This window comes from Silurus aristotelis, assembly GCF_946808225.1.
Source record: "Silurus aristotelis genome assembly, chromosome: 5".
In the NCBI taxonomy this organism is placed as follows: domain Eukaryota; kingdom Metazoa; phylum Chordata; class Actinopteri; order Siluriformes; family Siluridae; genus Silurus; species Silurus aristotelis.
This window is the reverse complement of record NC_139578.1, coordinates 24,798,946-24,816,067: the sequence shown is the minus strand read 5'-3', so window position 1 is coordinate 24,816,067 and position 17,122 is coordinate 24,798,946. Positions and strand designations below refer to the sequence as shown.

At 38.6% G+C, this 17,122-nt stretch overlaps 2 protein-coding genes across 2 annotated transcripts in view; one reads left to right on the top strand and one right to left on the bottom strand.

Annotated features, from left to right (window-relative positions):
* rgp1 (GP1 homolog, RAB6A GEF complex partner 1) overlaps positions 1-12,249 on the top strand; it is a 12,307-nt gene extending 58 nt beyond the window's left edge. Inside the window, exons 1-9 of the mRNA XM_083541589.1 lie at positions 1-292; positions 606-721; positions 1,015-1,148; positions 8,616-8,699; positions 8,886-9,035; positions 9,327-9,473; positions 9,562-9,689; positions 10,942-11,119; positions 11,643-12,249. The exon at positions 1-292 is cut by the window's left edge and continues 58 nt beyond it. Of these exons, the coding sequence (XP_083397715.1) occupies positions 606-721; positions 1,015-1,148; positions 8,616-8,699; positions 8,886-9,035; positions 9,327-9,473; positions 9,562-9,689; positions 10,942-11,119; positions 11,643-11,866 (1,161 nt within the window). The 5' untranslated portion in view covers positions 1-292 and the 3' untranslated portion in view covers positions 11,867-12,249. The remainder of the gene's footprint in view (positions 293-605; positions 722-1,014; positions 1,149-8,615; positions 8,700-8,885; positions 9,036-9,326; positions 9,474-9,561; positions 9,690-10,941; positions 11,120-11,642) is intronic.
* A 50-nt stretch (positions 12,250-12,299) lies between these two features.
* Positions 12,300-13,739, bottom strand: msmp1 (microseminoprotein, prostate associated 1). The gene is made up of 3 exons (XM_083541590.1): positions 13,507-13,739; positions 13,105-13,213; positions 12,300-12,990 (listed from the first exon to the last, which is right to left on the bottom strand). Exons 1-3 carry the CDS (start codon positions 13,595-13,597, stop codon positions 12,816-12,818), a joined length of 375 nt encoding a protein of 124 aa, XP_083397716.1. The 5' UTR covers positions 13,598-13,739; the 3' UTR covers positions 12,300-12,815.
* Positions 13,740-17,122: the final 3,383 nt, after the last annotated feature.

Genomic DNA, 17,122 nt, shown 5'->3' with positions numbered 1-17,122 from the left:
CGTTTGAGTAAACCTTGTTTATTTAAAGTCCGATAATATATTCCTTTACAAAACGTATATTATACATGACATTATGTCAACTAATTAAGTAGTGGTGTAAGGATTATATATTTGTACACGTACAAGTTTGTCTGACGTAGGGTAAACCCAGGAAATCGTCATAGTCGGCCATCTCAATTTGTGGAGGTTTTGTTTTGCTTATGACGCAGGGTAGAGCGTCTCTGCCGCTTTCGGTTCAGTCGTTTAAAAAATAATTTTTTTGCCGATTTGGTCATCACACACTTTCATCAAGGTATAAGTGATTGTATATGTTATATTTACTAGCCTTAACTTAAACCATCAATATTATTATATGTCGGTTCGATGGCCTAAATGGGCAGATGGTAACAGTTCCCTATCTGATAGAAATAGTTTCTTTAAATTGATTTCTTTTTGGTCACGTGGCTTTATGTTGTAAAAATGCTTTAAGTGTGGGATTTACGCGGTCTTGGTGTATGCAGTTTTGGGATGACCTCATTAGTTCTCCAGATAAATTATTCAAATATTCTTTATTTATATCAGTTGTGCAGTATTGGTGATCTTTTGGTGCTACTTTTCACTGTCAGATGATTGAGGTGGTGGCCTCCATGGCCCGGGGGCCTGTGTTTCTGGCTGGGGAAGTGCTGGAGTGCCTCATCACCTTCACCAATCCAATGTCCCATCTTTCCACTAGTGCAAGCAGGTAAAGAAGTCTTTTGTAGCCCAATTAAGTAGCAACCAACACTATCTGTACATCATGATCATGCAGGATGTTTCGCACTTTGTACATTTGTATTCATAGGAAGTTAGGATCCCAAATATTGCAATAAAAATTGCAGTGCTTTGGATCAAATAATCAACTTTCACTTTCCAACTGTAGTGTGAACTTGTAGGGTTTTACTGTAGGAACTTGTAGGGTTTTACTGGTTAATGTTACAATAGTTTGCTCTGCATCCTACCTGCACTATATATAATATCATCTTGTTTTATTTTTAGTGAGATGCTTGCATGGGCTAGTGCTCAGATCCACTGCCAGTTCCATGCTAGTGAGAGCCGTGTAGCTTTGCCCACTCAGGGCACCAAGCAAGACGTGCAGGCAGAGAATGACACTGTGCTCATCCCCAGCAGAGGTGAGACCCACACCAAGCACTTGCTCCCAGATCTTTTGGGCTGAAGATAAGACAGACTAATGCACTGTAACACACTAATAAACAGTTACAGAAAGGTGTTTGTGTATGCTGCTACAGTGTATATGTATGTGTGTGTGTATATAAAGAATGTGCAAAGGTTTTAGAAAAACAGGTGTAAAGTAAGAATGCTTTTAAAGTAAGAATACTTTTAAAATAATTGTTAAATAATTGATCAAAATAAATAAAAAAAAATTGTATTCTTTTAACAATGAACGTTGTGCCAAAGCAGCTTTACACAGGTAATGTGGTGATAAAAAAATGAATAAGATGTTCTTTATAAGTGTAAGTTTGACCCTGACGAGCAAGCCGATGGCGAATGTGGCAAGGAAAAGGATAAGAAGGATATGGATTATGTGTCCTTATTGTTGTATGAAAGTTAATGTCACTGTGCAGTTGGGACTCTGGCAAGATTTGCTATGGCAGCATAGCTAAAAAGGAGAACCAGAAGGTAACACCGACATGATGGATCTCTGGCATAAGAGACGCAGCCACACCACCGTCAACAAACCTGAGTGAACGTGTGAATGTGGGGGGACGACAGCATACAAATATCCCATTTTACCGAACACACTATATCCATGATCCCTCCAGATCTGAGCCTTTACCTAAGTAAAATCTACTGATAAAAGGTTCGACTAAATAAATGTTTTCAACCTCGCATTGAACACTGAGACTGTGTCTGAGTCCCAAACACTGATTGGAAGGCTGTTCCATAACTGTGGGGCTTTATAAGAGAAAGAGCTTCCCTTCTGCTGTAGTCTTCAATATTTGAGGTACCAACAAATAGCCTGCACCTTTTGATCTAAGTAGGCATGGAGGATCATACTGGTACAGAAGTTCACTCAGATACTGCCGCGTGAGACCGTTAAGTGCTTTATACGTCAGTAGTAGTATTTTATAATCAATGCGAGATTTAATTGGGAGCCTGCATTCTGAACTAACTGAAGCTTATTTATGCACTTACTCGCACACCCAGACAGTAAAGCATTATAGTAGTCTAATCTAGATGTAACATAAGCATGAATTAGTTTTTCTGCATCCTGTAACATCATATTTCTAATTTTAGCAATATTTCTACCATGAAAGAAGGCGATCCTGGTAACATTATTCTTGTGAGCCTCAAAGGAAAGACTAGGGTCAATAATCACACCAAGGTTTTTGACTGCTGTACACGCTGAGATAGAAACAAAAATAGAAAGAGATGCTACGTAGTCAGAAAGTTTACTTCTAGCTGCATGTGGTCCTAGTAAAAGTACTTCCGTCTTATCTGAGTTGAGCAGAAGGAAGTTCTTAAGCATCCACTGTCTAATGTCCTTTACACACTCCTCAACATTGTTAAGATGATCTCTCTCATCTGGCTTTTCTGAAATATGCTGATCTAGCCAAACTAAGAGATTTTCTATATTTCAGGAGGCTCTCATTCCATGCTATTTGAAATACTGTCAATTTGGTTTGACACCATTTACGTGCTAATTTCCATGTGGTCTGTTTTAAGGTGTGCGTATGATCCTTTCCTACATCAAAAGTAATCCAAATCAATCAATATTTGGTGTGACCACCCTTTGTCTGCAAAATATCTTGAATTCTTCTAGGTAAGCTTACACAGTTTTTGAAGGAATTCTGAAGCAATTAGGTTGTTCCCAAACATCTTGGAGAACTAACCCCTTCTGTGCATGAAGGCTGCCTCAAATCTTTCTGTTTCTTCATCCCACACAGATTTGATGATGTTGAGATCAGGACTCTATGTGGGCCAAAGATAGTATTTCTAGGAATCCTTGTTCTTCTCTACTTTGGAAATAGTTCCTAATGACTTGTAAAACTGTATTTCTGGTTTTGTCGTCCCAGTTTTGGGGGCTAAATAGACGCCTGGCTGATAGTATTGCATAATAGATAAGTATTTTGCAGAAATGCAGCCCCAAATAGGCTGTAAACCTCCACTATTTTTCACTGTTACTCTGAGACACTTATTATTGTTATGCTCTCAAGGCCTTTGACAAACAGCTTACCTTCTGCTACAGCCAAATATTTACAATTGTGACAATTGACTCATCAGTCCAAGTCACATGCACCACAGTTCCTACATTTTTGTGCATAGCTGAGTCAATTAGTCTTGCTTCCATGTTAGGGTTATTGCTTTTTGGCCTTAATTTCATCATGAAGACCACTGCTGGCCAGATTTCTTTATACGGTAAATAGGCGTATCTTGGTTCCAATGGTTTTTGCCAGTTCTTTGCTAATGTCACAGCTGGACATCTTCCAATGTTATAGGGAAGTAAGCATGAATTGTATTCTTCATCCACTACTTTGTTTAAATGGTTGACCACTGTGTCTGCAGTCTCCAACATTGCCCGTTTGACGTTTTATTTGTCACATGCAGCTGGTACGAAGCTGTGCATGATAATAAAAAGACTCTAGATATAGTGTTTAATGCATATCTGTACTAGGGAAGAGTGTAAGACAACACACAGAAGAGCATACCAAAAATACACATATGGAAAGATATATATATATCTTTCCATATGTGTATTTTTGGTATGCTCTTCTGTATATATATACACAGTGGGTACGGAAAGTATTCAGACCCCCTTAAATTTTTCACTCTTTGTTATATTGCAGCCATTTGCTAAAATCATTTAGGTTCATTCTTCTTCCTCATGAATGTACACATAGCTCCCCATATTGACAGAAAAACACAGAATTGTTGACATTGTTGCAGATTTATTAAAAAAGAAAAACTGAAATATCACATGGTCCTAAGTATTCAGACCCTTTGCTCAGTATTTAGTAGAAGCCCCCTTTTGATCTAATACAGCCAGGAGTCTTTTTGGGAAAGATGCAACAAGTCTTTCACACCTGGATTTTGGGATCCTCTGCCATTCCTCCTTGCAGATCCTCTCCAGTTCTGTCAGGTTGGATGGTAAACGTTGGTGGACAGCCATTTTTAGGTCTCTCCAGAGATGCTCAATTGGGTTTAAGTCAGGGCTCTGGCTGGGCCATTCAAGAACAGTCAAGAACTCCTTAGTTATTTTAGCTGTGTGCTTAGGGTCATTGTCTTGTTGGAAGGTAAACCTTCAGCCCAGTCTGAGGTCCAGAGCACTCTGGAGAAGGTTTTTGTCCAGGATATCCCTGTACTTGGCCGCATTCATCTTTCCCTCGATTGCAACCATTCATCCTGTCCCTGCAGCTGAAAAACACCCCCACAGCATGATGCTGCCACCACCATGCTTCACTGTTGGGACTGTATTAGACAGGTGATGAGCAGTGCCTGGTTTTCTCCACACATACCGCTTAGAATTAAGGCCAAAAAGTTATATTTTGGTCTCATCAGACCAGAGAATCTTATTTCTCACCATCTTGGAGTCCTTCAGGTGTTTTTTAGCAAACTCCATGCGGGCTTTCATGTGTCTTACACTGAGGAGAGGCTTCCGTCGGGCCACTCTGCCATAAAGCCCCGACTGGTGGAGGGCTGCAGTGATGGTTGACTTTCTACAACTTTCTCCCATCTCTCGACTGCATCTCTGGAGCTCAGCCACAGTGATCTTTGGGTTTTTCTTTACCTCTCTCACCAAGGCTCTTCTCCCCCGATAGCTCAGTTTGGCCGGACGGCCAGCTCTAGGAAGGGTTCTGGTCGTCCCAAACGTCTTCCATTTGAGGATTATGAAGGCCACTGTGCTCCTAGGAACCTTAAGTGCAGCGGAAATCTTTTTGTAATCTTGGCCAGATCTGTGCCTTGCCACAATTCTGTCTCTGAGCTCTTCAGGCAGTTCCTTTGACCTCATGATTCTCATTTGCTCTGACATGCATTGTGATCTGTAAGGTCTTATATAGACAGGTGTGTGGCTTTCCTAATCAAGTCCAATCAGTATAATCAAACACAGCTGGACTCAAATGAAGGTGTAGAACCATCTCAAGGATGATCAGAAGAAATGGAAAGCACCTGAGTTAAATATATGAGTGTCACAGCAAAGGGTCTGAATACTTAGGACCATGTGATATTTCAGTTTTTCTTTTTTAATAAATGTGCAACAATGTCAACAATTCTGTGTTTTTCTGTCAGTATGGGGTGCTATGTGTACATTCATGAGGAAGAAGAATGAACTTAAATGATTTTAGCAAATGGCTGCAATATAACACAGAGTGAAACATTTAAGGGGGTCTGAATACTTTCCGTACCCACTGTATGTATATATATATATATATATATATATATATATATATGTATGTATGTATGTATGTATGTATGTATGTATGTATGTATGTATGTATGTATGTATGTATGTATGTATGTATGTATGTATGTATATGTATGTATGTATGTATGTATGTATATATATATATGTATGTATATGTAGCATTGAGAGTTTGTGCATACACACTAAAGTGCCCAGTGCATATGCAAATATGCCGTGCCACACTTGTGAGCCAGTGGTGACAGTGCCAATTAGCCAATAAAAGTGGTACTGGCTTTAGTGAAATAACAGTTTAGAATCTACTCAACTTTAAACAGTACAGAATTCTCAATTTTTTTTATTATATATATATATATATATAGAACACCCTGCTATTCTGCAAGTTCTCCCACTTAGAAATCATGGAGGGGTCTGAAATTGTCATCGTAGGTGCATGTCCACTGTGAGAGACATAATCTGGAAAAAAAATTCCAGAAATCACAATATATGATTTTTAAGCTATTTATTTGTATGATACAGCTGCAAATAAGTATTTGAACACCTGAGAAAGTCAATGTTAATATTTGGTACAGTAGCCTTTGTTTGCAATTACAGAGGTCAAACGTTCCCTGTAGTTTTTCACCAGGTTTGCAAACACTGCAGGAGGGATTTTGGCCCACTCCTCCACACAGATCTTATCTAGATCAGTCAGGTTTCTGGCCTGTCGCTGAGAAACACGGAGTTTGAGCTCCCTCCAAAGATTCTCTATTGGGTTTAGGTCTGGAGACTGGCTAGGCCACGGCAGAACCTTGATATGCTTCTTACAGAGCCACTCCTTGGTTATCCTGGCTGTGTGCTTTGGGTCATTGTCATGTTGGAAGACCCAGCCTCGACCCATCTTCAATGCTCTAACTGAGGGAAGGAGGTTGTTCCCCAAAATCTCGCAATACATGGCCCCGGTCATCCTTTCTTTAATACAGTGCAGTCGCCCTGTCCCATGTGCAGAAAAACACCCCAAAGCATGATGCTACCACCCCCATGCTTCACAGTAGGGATTGTGTTCTTGGGATGGTACTCATCATTCTTCTTCCTCCAAACACGTTTAGTAGAATTATGACCCAAAAGTTCTATTTTGGTCTTATCTGACCACATGACTTTCTCCCATGACTTCTCTGGATCATCCAAATGGTCATTGGCAAACTTTAGACGTGCCTGGACATGTGCTGGTTTAAGCAGGGGAACCTTCCGTGCCATGCATGATTTCAAACCATAACGTCTTAGTGTATTACCAACAGTAACCTTGGAAACGGTGGTCACAGCTCTTTTCAGGTCATTGACCAGCTCCTCCCGTGTAGTTCTGGGCTGATTTCTCACCTTCCTTAGGATCATTGAGACCCCACGAGGTGAGATCTTGCATGGAGCCCCAGTCTGAGGGAGATTGACAGTCATGTTTAGCTTCTTCCATTTTCTAATGATTGCTCCAACAGTGGACCTTTTTTCACCAAGCTGCTTGGCAATTTCCCTGTAGCCCTTTCCAGCCTTGTGGAGGTGTACAATTTTTTCTCTAGTGTCTTTGGACAGCTCTTTGGTCTTGGCCATGTTAGTAGTTGGATTCTTACTGATTGTATGGGGTGGACAGGTGTCTTTATGCAGCTAACGACCTCAAACAGGTGCATCTAATTTAGGATAATAAATGTAGTGGAGGTGGACATTTTAAAGGCAGACTAACAGGTCTTTGAGGGTCAGAATTCTAGCTGATAGACAGGTGTTCAAATACTTATTTGCAGCTGTATCATACAAATAAATAGTTTAAAAATCATATATTGTGATTTCTGGATTGATTTTTTTTTAGATTATGTCTCTCACAGTGGACATGCACCTACGATGACAATTTCAGACCCCTCCATCATTTCTAATCGGGAGAACTTGCAAAATAGCAGGGTGTTCAAATACTTATTTTCCTCGTTGTATGTATGTGTGTGTATATATAATATATACAGTACAGACCAAAAGTTTGGACACACCTTCTCATTTAAAGAGTTTTCTTTATTTTCATGACTATGAAAATTGTAGATTCACACTAAAGGCATCAAAACTATGAATTAACACGTTGAATTTTATACATAACAAAAAAGTGTGAAACAACTGAAAAATTTCATATTCTAGGTTCTTCAAAGTAGATACCTTTTGCTTTGATTACTGCTTTGCACACTCTTGGCATTCTCTTGATGAGCTTCAAGAGGTAGTCACCTGAAATGGTCTTCCAACAGTCTTGAAGGAGTTCCCCGAGAGATGCTTGGCACTTGTTGGCCCTTTTGCCTTCACTCTGCGGTCCAGCTCACCCCTAAACCATCTCGATTGGGTTCAGGTCCGGTGACTGTGGAGGCCAGGTCATCTGGCGCAGCACCCCATCACTCTCCTTCTTGGTCAAATAGCCCTTGATGCCTTCAGTGTGACTCTACAATTTTCATAGTCATGAAAATAAATAAACTCTTTGAATGAGAAGGTGTGTCCAAACTTTTGGTCTGTACTATATATATATATATATATATGTGTGTGTGTGTGTGTGTGTGTGTGTGTGTGTGTGTGTATAATATATATATATATATATATATATATATATATATATATATATATATATATATATATATATATATATATATATATATATAAAAACAGGGTTTTTTTGTGTTCAGGAACTCGTGTGCTGCACAGTCCACATAATCTAAATCTAATAATAACCGTCTTTAAACATTTTATTATTATTTAACAAAGCAATGTGTAATTATTGATATTGTGAAGGTATTTTTTTTTATATTTTTGGTATCCGATAGGAGGATTTTATGGTTTCTTAGTTCAAGGTTCTTAGGAAACTAGTTCAGAATACCGTCTTACAAGTTACAGGGGAAACGGGGGCTGTGACGTCTTTGCTACATGTGTAGTGGCTCGTAATTTCTTGCATGTGGTAAGGATTGTATGTGATTGAACTCTAGCGTGTTTTCCTTTCTTGTGTGAAAACAATCATCTTTTGTTTCATCAAGAATTTCCAGACATTTGAGATTTACTTTTTAATAATAAAGCTCTATCATTTTTCAGATTTTTCACGTCTCATTATTGTGGGATCTGAATGCAGAGTGTGATACATTTAACTTTGGATGTGTTCCACTTTGTTTTACAATCCTTGTGTTGTTTTAGCTATTAAGCCATAATGTTTGTTTTTTCTTTTCTGCTTCACTAGGGGAGCGAGGCCAGTGCATGCTGGACACTCCTCCCAAGATCCTCTTCTGTGACCTGCGACTGGACCCTGGAGAGAGTAAAACCTGTAAGCAGCTATTTGCTTAAGTCGAATATTAGCTTGTCAAATCTTTAATGAATCATTTCACACTATGTTACAAACCTGAGTGTTTAAGTAAATCATTAGCGCATAATTAAACATGCTGTCCTGTCCTCTTTTTTCTTTTTTCTTCTCATATCTTTACTTTTCTCTTTACGTTTTTCTCGGTTACAGACACTTACAGCGAGCTCGTCCCCATGGACGGCCCTCCTAGTTTTCGCGGTCAAGCAGTGAAATACGTTTACAAACTGACAATTGGCTGTCAGAGGGTTAACTCTCCAATCAAGTTGCTGCGTGTCCCCTTCAGAGTGCTCGTACTGCATGGTAATATTCATTTTAATAAATAATGATCAACATGAGAATCATTAATGCCTTTCTGCCTTTAGTCAACATTTTGTTCTGGTACAAGGTAGAACAGGAATAATAGTGGGTTATACACCAAATGTAATATCCATTGACAGTCATTTAGCAGAACAGGCAAACAGTATAATTTGTTATAAATGAAAAACAATTCTCAAAAAAAAAAACCCTCATGGCTTAAGATAAGATCAGACATGAATAGTATTCCTTTTAGTGGGAAATATCTGACTGGGTTTCTGTGCTTTTGTGTTTCAGGCATGCCTGAGCCTCCCTTCCTACAGGATGAGGAAGTGTCACCCACAAACCCTTTTCTGGAAGATGAAGAGGGCGGGAGAAGAGACACGAGACCACTGGAGCGAGCACTAGACATGCTGATGATCACAACCTCACGTCGTTGTCCACGTCAGTCACCTCAGTTATATTCATGCTTTTATGCACATTTAATTTTTGCCAGTTCTTTTACACTGACATTCTCCTTACTCCTCTACAGATCTGTTCAATATCACTAACGTGCGAGGGAAAGTGGCCAAATTCTGTATCTTTAAGACTGTGTACAGATTAGGAGAGGACATCATTGGCACATTTACCTTTTCAGAGGGAGATATTCCATGTCTACAGGTACAGATCACACGGACATCCTAATTATTTTTCAAAAAGAAATTGTGTGGTATATAATAAACTTATTTTTTATGGCGCGAATAACGACAAACTCGAGTTCTATTCGAGTCAGATCGGGTTTTGCATTTGGATATTGTCATTAAAGTGATTGCTAAAAAGATGACAAACCACAAATCAATGTATTTATTTAATACTTAAAAGTCCTGGACATAATAATTCTGCTGTTTACTTTATTTATAGCACTTATTGAACTGTACAAATTAAACTTGGTGATACTGTTATGTTAGTGTCACACGTTGACATGTCAATTCAACTACCGTATTTTTCGTACTATAAGCCGCTACTTTTTTCCCACGTTTTAAACTCAGCGGCTTAAACATCGAAGCGGCTTATTTATGATTTTTTTTCCTGGGTTTTTCCCGGTTTCACAAACTACAAGCCAAAAAACTGAACCCCATAACATTAGACCAATGAAATTTACGAACGGAAACGAAAAAACACACTTTTTTTTTTTTTTTTTTTTTTTTTTTTTTTTAACGCACGGCGATGCCAAAAGGTAAACTCCCGAGAGAAATTGTTGTGAGAGGAAGAAGGAAGACAGTGAACAATGACTTTCTTGGTAGGCTACTGTTTAGATACAAGCCAACAGGTTTCCAAAACTCGTGCTTTTTTTTATTTTTCTTGGCAACAGCGTTACGGGTTAGTCAAAGAAACTTCAGCATCAGAAAATAATAAGGACATATTCCTCAGTCTTGCACACATGCAGTAATAGCGGAAAAATAGGATGGCTATGCCCATTGCTCCTAAAGGAAGCTCAAAGTATTTCACCCGTTACACCGTGTAACAGACACTTTCGTTAAAGCCTGTGTAAAGTTCATTAGTTTCAGTGTAGACACCTGAAGGTGCGGCTTATTTATGTTCAAAATAAAAATCTTTGTCAAATTCAGTGGGTGTGGCTTATCTATGGGTGCGCTTTATAGTCCGGAAATTACGGTACATGGTGAAATACTTTATCTTGCCCAATTCATCCAGTTAAATCCCATTAACCCTAATCCAGCTCAAAAAGACTAATAAAATGTATTTCTTTGACACACACACAATTTATATATTTTTTTTCATGGCTAAATATCCAATAAGTGAACCCCATGCATTTACACCTTTTGGACATTTTTAAGGTCCATACTGATTTGTGAGGTGTGTGTGCGCACCTATGTTCGTGTAGAACTTATGTCAGTTTTGCGTGTGATCTCAGTACTCAGTGAGTCTGCAGAGTGAGGAAGAGGTCCATGAGCAGTTTCAGAGGCGACCGGCTCAGGCAGTCAGTGTCACAAGTCATGGACGACATCTGGAGTCCTGCCTTCACACAGCCTCCAGCCACTTCTCCCTTCCGGTTCCTCTCAATGTAACACCCGGTTTCAGCACTGACATCGGTTAGTTTACCTTGTTCCGTTTATTAGTCCTCAACTGTTTTATGTTAAGTTGCTCAAGCTGTACAATGGCCTGCTATGACGCTAACATGAAAACTGTGCTGTTTATTTTTGATCATCTCTATCATCAGCTGGTAGAACTAGCAAACTATGTCAAAAGATTTCAATTGAGCACTGAAACTATACCGTACCAGAGCTGATCATTGACTTTCTTGTTTGATTATTAAATTACTATTATTATTTAAAAATGATCAGAGAAAAAATTGCTGTCTATGTGGTGCTTTATAAGAGAGAGATTTTTTGTATCTTTTCAAATTTTAGACAAACATCTCTGGTTTATATTATCAAAATGTTGGTATACAAATAAGCATCCAGAATCATATATCTTCTGTAATGATGTGATGAATATATGCACATGATCTAGTTCTATATAAGTCAATATTTTATGCATAATGCATTAACTAGTAACCTTTACTACTGATAAGAAGCTGTGTCTTGACATGCCTGGACATTTCTCTCTCTTTAGTAAACCTAAGATGGCGTCTTCACTTTGAATTCGTCACAGCAAGAGAGCCAGTGGAGTTGCCTACCGTCCTTCAAAACCAATCAGAAGTCACTGTATGGACTGGGGCAGAGCAGGTGGATGTGGACACCTTCAGCTGGGACCTGCCGATCAAAGTGCTTCCCACCAATCCGGCACTGGCTTCGTATGTTTCACAGTTTACAGGGACGAATAGTATCAATATCTGAGTGTGTGTGTGTGTGTGTGTGTGTGTGTGTGTGTGTGTGTGTGTGTGTGTGTGTGTGTGTGTGTGTGTGTGTCTTCATTCTATGAGATCAGATCAAAAACCAGCAGCATCATGATTTTTGGTCTTTTATTTGTTTTTAACTTGTGTGTATACGTTGGTCTGATTTTAACATGACAGACATAAACATTGAACCTTCTTCTATATTTATTGTATTTCATCCTGGTGATCCTGGTGTATGTGGTTTTACATGAACTCACTAAATACATGCTCTATTTTTTTATATATCGTTGCTTTTCTGTTAAATGTGTATTTCTGACAGATTCTCTATTTAGAGTTATTAACAGTGTTTTGAACTCTTGGTAAATTAAAGAGTGGAATCATAAATGCATGCATTTTGTTTGTTTTTCTTTCTACCATAATTAACAGACATGGGGTTAGTTGTATATTTTATTTAGGTAAATACGAACAAAAAATACAAATGGAATACATATTATTATTAAAGGTGCAAAGCTGGATATTTACAATATGTTGTTAAGTAATATATATCATGACCATGCTATATTGAGTAGATACATTTGTATTAAATCAATGTAATGAAGGATGCAGAAATACTACTTAAAAACAGCACATTTTTAAGAATTAAGAATTTTGAAGAATTTTCAGGCTAATTGAGGATTTGTTTATTGTGGTTATTGTGGTTATTGTTTGCCATTAATTTCAAATCTGTGCTTTAAATGTTTTTTCATTACATAGTGAGTCAAGGTATAAAACCAACACAGTTTATTCAAGCAGGGGGCAGAAATGAACCCCTAAACAATAGCAGCCATTACCAAAGCAAATAATTCGACATTGAGTCATTATTACAGTTTCTATACGTGAAGCATGATGAAAGCTTAGCTAGACAGACACGGTACTGGTTTTGCAGATGGATCAACTGCCTTGTGGACTTGCTAGTTGAAATCTGCTAGCTTCATGTTAATTTCTCCATGACTGGGGTCCACACTGTTGCCCTCACCCGGAATGCAAGGCAGACGTGGGTCAGAGGTTAACACCAATTTTACCTTGCAGGTGACCGATTCAACCTGCAGCTGGCACCAAGGTGGGAAGTCCACGGGCTGCTGCACCCTGAGGATGAAATGGAGCTAAACTCAAAAAAAGATTTCGATGACAAGAAATTGCTGTCACTATAGAAGAATTACTGTAAAATTAGTATTATTAAGACAGAAAGGGATTACTGACGTTTCACAGCAGCCCACCCCAAAAGGGTGCAGACAGGTGCATTGTATGCACCCCTGTTCCATCCAGCTCTGTCCTAACGAGTATTGCTTTCCTTCATACTCACACAGAGCTGTAGGAACAGAAAGAACAAAGAAAAACATGCGTTTAGCATCCAAACAGATGCATTAAATAGATAGCAAAGGGTGTTAACCCTTGTCTTTATGAAAGATAATATAAGACATAAGACTAATTAGTTGATGCTCTCGAGGTTGCAGTTTGTGAAAAGGTATTTGTAAGTCACTTGCACTTGATTTCAGTCACTGAATTCTCTGTACCGCTTCACCCTGCAATCTTTAAGATCGTGAAAGTACTGTTTCCAGACACATCTACATCTGAGTCATAAAAAAAAAAAAAATATCTCACCTTGAGAGTTGAAGTGGCATTCAGTTGGAGCTGTGGAACAAGTCGTCCACAGTGAAACCCCAATCAAGATGATCATCCACTGTCCTGCCATCTCTTCTCTTTCTGTCACTTGTTGGCTGAATCACTCCCTGTTTTCGTACCTCCATTTATACCCCCCACACTTATATGAGCTTGAGGTACAGCAGCAGTGGGAGGGGAAGCCATTGGGTTGAAGAGGAAAAAAAGCTGTGGCTTGGCACCATTCTGTCCGTTTCTCCAGCGATTTGCCATTCTCCGCTCCACTGGGCATGACCTTGAAAAACAAAATACTGACATACAAAATGACTGCGTGAAGGAAGGAGGGTGAGGTGAAACCAAGAGGAGAGGTGAGAAAGAAGGCAAGAGAGAAGGAAAAAAAAAGTGATGGTCATTGACTACCCTGCTTATGCCCATCTTATACCATTACATCAACATAAATTAACACCTAATATACTTGTCACCTGGCTGGTCAAAACACGGTGATTCAGTATCTCTATATAATGCTCCTGGGGGTGGTCAACTTCACAGCAACAACATCAATGGACAAATGGTTGCCTCTGTCGCAATGGTTACTCACACACAAACAGACAGGGCTAACCTCATGGCTGGAGGATGCACTGACCCTCTACTGCTTCCTCAGTCTTAGCTCATACTGATGATGTCATTGACATTGCTCCATTTTGCAGGCTAAAATGTGTTTGGTCCAGCTGAATTTTTAGTGTTTGGGAGAAGGAAACCCATAAAGAAAGTATTAGACATTTATTGCACCTCAGCTGTAGGCATGTGTCAGTGTGCATGCCTACATACATTTGTTCAAATAAAATGCTAGTGTCTTAAATTCTAATGCTTATTCTATTGCTGTATTGTAGATATTAAGTGGTTATTATTTTGTAAAATTATCTAATATATGTTAATATGAAGATCTTTCTCATGTCAAGCTACACTGAATGCCACAGATGCGTTTCTTTCACAAAAGCAAATGCCTGTCTTTGTGTGATAAAAAGCTCTGACTAGAATGCAAAGAAGGTAATACTCTTTGAACCAGAACCAAACATTACATACTCACCCTCACATTAGCTCATCTCTCATCCCCTTTACAGAATTGCAATAAGAGAAATAATGTTTTTAAATGTCCCTCAGGCCCCACAATTCTGTTTGGAGAATTCAAGCCTCTGTTACTCCATGGTAGTTTGAGAGGTGTTGAAAGCTGTGTTGTGTCATGCATGTGGTGCTGCTACTCAATGGCTGAGACACACGCCACAGTTCGGGCAGAGTGACTCACTACTGCCTATCAGCATCTCCGAGGAACTCAAAAGCATCTAGTACCTTCTTGCGTGCACATTATAGAATTGTTTCCGAGGGATATAATAAATCTTTAGACCACTAAAACTAAAGAAGGCTTCAATGATCATGAATAAAAATATTTGCTGAGTTAACTGTAATGTAAATCAAGCACCATTTTACTGTTGTTTGCTAATAATATTAAGTTGTGCTGACACGTTTAATATTAATCATTATTGAAAGATCTGCCAAACCAATGTAGTTGCAGAAGCTTCTGGCAAGTCCACAGTTCTTATACCAGTGTATCCAACCAATTCTTCTGTCCACCTTCTTGTCCTCAACAGAAGGTTTAGGTGTTTCTTAAATTCTACATGGAAAATATCAGTCCTGTTTTTGTATTGGTAATTATGCTTACTTGCAATGATTAAATTAAATGTACTTTTATTTGTATAGGGTTTTTAACAGTGGGCATTAGTGGTGGGTGAAATACACAAACGATGTACTTGTTACCATGGAGGTTGTAACTCAGTGGTTAAGGCATTGGATTTTGGAGGTCACTAGTTCAAATCCCACCACCACCAAACTGCCACTGCTGCCTTGAGCAAGGCCGTTAACTCTCCCCTACTCAGATGTAATACGCTCTGGATAATGGTATCTGCCAAATGCCATAAATGTAATTGAATTAAAGAGGAGATACAGTAGGTAAAATATTACTCCAATAAAAGCTGCTCCCTTTAAACTTTCTAGATAAAATACTACAAAGGCCTTTAAATGCAATTTATTTTATTATTTATTATGGCTATATTGTTCCTTTTAGCATTTTTATCACAATACTTTTATTCAACTAAGTTTATGTAAAAAGACTCTAATGTTATTCTTAACACAACAATCCATAAATATACTGATATTAATGAGTCAAACACTGACTAATATCTATACAAATTATCAGGAGCCCAAAACCTTCTTTTCAACTGCTTAAAAATAAATTGTGCAAATAAGACCACAGGTGCTGCAGCAAGTTTGAGTCAGGAGTTTTCTTGCATCATTTATTCCTCTCTAAATATTCCGCTTGCTGCTGAACTGATGCTGAACTGTACAGTATGTTCGTGCTCAGTAGATACCACCAAGTTTCAATCAAAACAAGTTCAAAACATAGCGTGCGCTCTACCCTGATCCGTGACTTACTGCCTGATCGACCATTTTAATTTTTTTTCACTTATAACTAAAAAAGAACAACTGATTTCGCAAAATGTATGTGAGTAAAAAGATATTTGACTATAATATGTTGTGAAGTTAAAGTAAAAGTCTCCCCAAATGGAAATACAGATACATGAAAAAGCTTATTTAATACAGTAACAAATTACATTTACAGTACTTCATTAGTGTCCACCACTGATACCTCCTGGCTCTATGCTTTGACACACTTCTGTTCAAACTTCACACCACATTACTGTGAATAGGTACATGCGCTGTGTGTCTACTTGTCTTGCAGTACAATGCAAATCATCAGAGACAGTGCCCTAGAAAGTGCTTCAGTATAGATGTGTGTATTGGGATTAGAATGGGACTGCCATAGAATTTGTGGGACTGGAAATTATGGTTTTACAGGCCCATGAAAGGTCATTTAGGCGTAACTCTTCCTCACTTATTTATTAATTTAAATACATTGTCTCAAACCTAAACCCTATGTTTAAATCAATTCGATTATTTCATATATATTAGATTATTTAGACTATGCTGAAGCAGGTCATTTAAAGCGCTAAAAAATTACCTGCATTCATCTGCTGAATGTCTAACCACTGGACACTGATGCTTACACAGACCTTGGCTTGACCCTGTAGTTGTTATGTCTTGTCCAGTGGCCCTGGAATTTGAGTTTGTGTAAAGTAGAAAGGCTTCAACTGTGAGTGTGTGGAGCACACAGTGGGAGAGCAATGGGGCTTGTCCTCTTAAACAGCTCTTTAACACTGAGTGGAGTGTGTAATGGACTGAGGTGTTAGGCTGGTATGAAGACTGACTCATTCACCATATTATGTGCATAACTGCTGGCAAAACAGAGAAGAGAAGTTCCACAGCTGCAGTTTGGTCACCAGTGAGACTGAAACCAGGATAGTTTTAATGTGAATTAAATGAAAGAACACTGGATTTTATTTGCTGGTTTTATTGGCTTGCTCCTTGTTTTTACCCTGCAATGAAAGTACATGGTAATTATAATAATAAAAATAATGATGATAATGATGCTGTTTTTGCCTGTGTAAACACGACTGAGGTTTTCCACACTTATGAAGGAGAACATTTATTAAATAATTGCACATTC

What these genes read in the sequence shown, in the direction of transcription:
- msmp1 (XM_083541590.1), bottom strand. Translation starts at nt 13,597, where the DNA reads ATGGCAGGACAGTGGATGATCATCTTGATTGGGGTTTCACTGTGGACG. An exon ending in ATGCCACTTCAACTCTCAAG is followed by an intron (nt 13,214 to 13,506) that starts GTGAGATATTTT and finishes CTGTTCCTACAG; the next exon opens with CTCTGTGTGAGTATGAAGGA. An exon ending in GGGGTGGGCTGCTGTGAAAC is followed by an intron (nt 12,991 to 13,104) that starts GTCAGTAATCCC and finishes TTTCATCCTCAG; the next exon opens with GGTGCAGCAGCCCGTGGACT.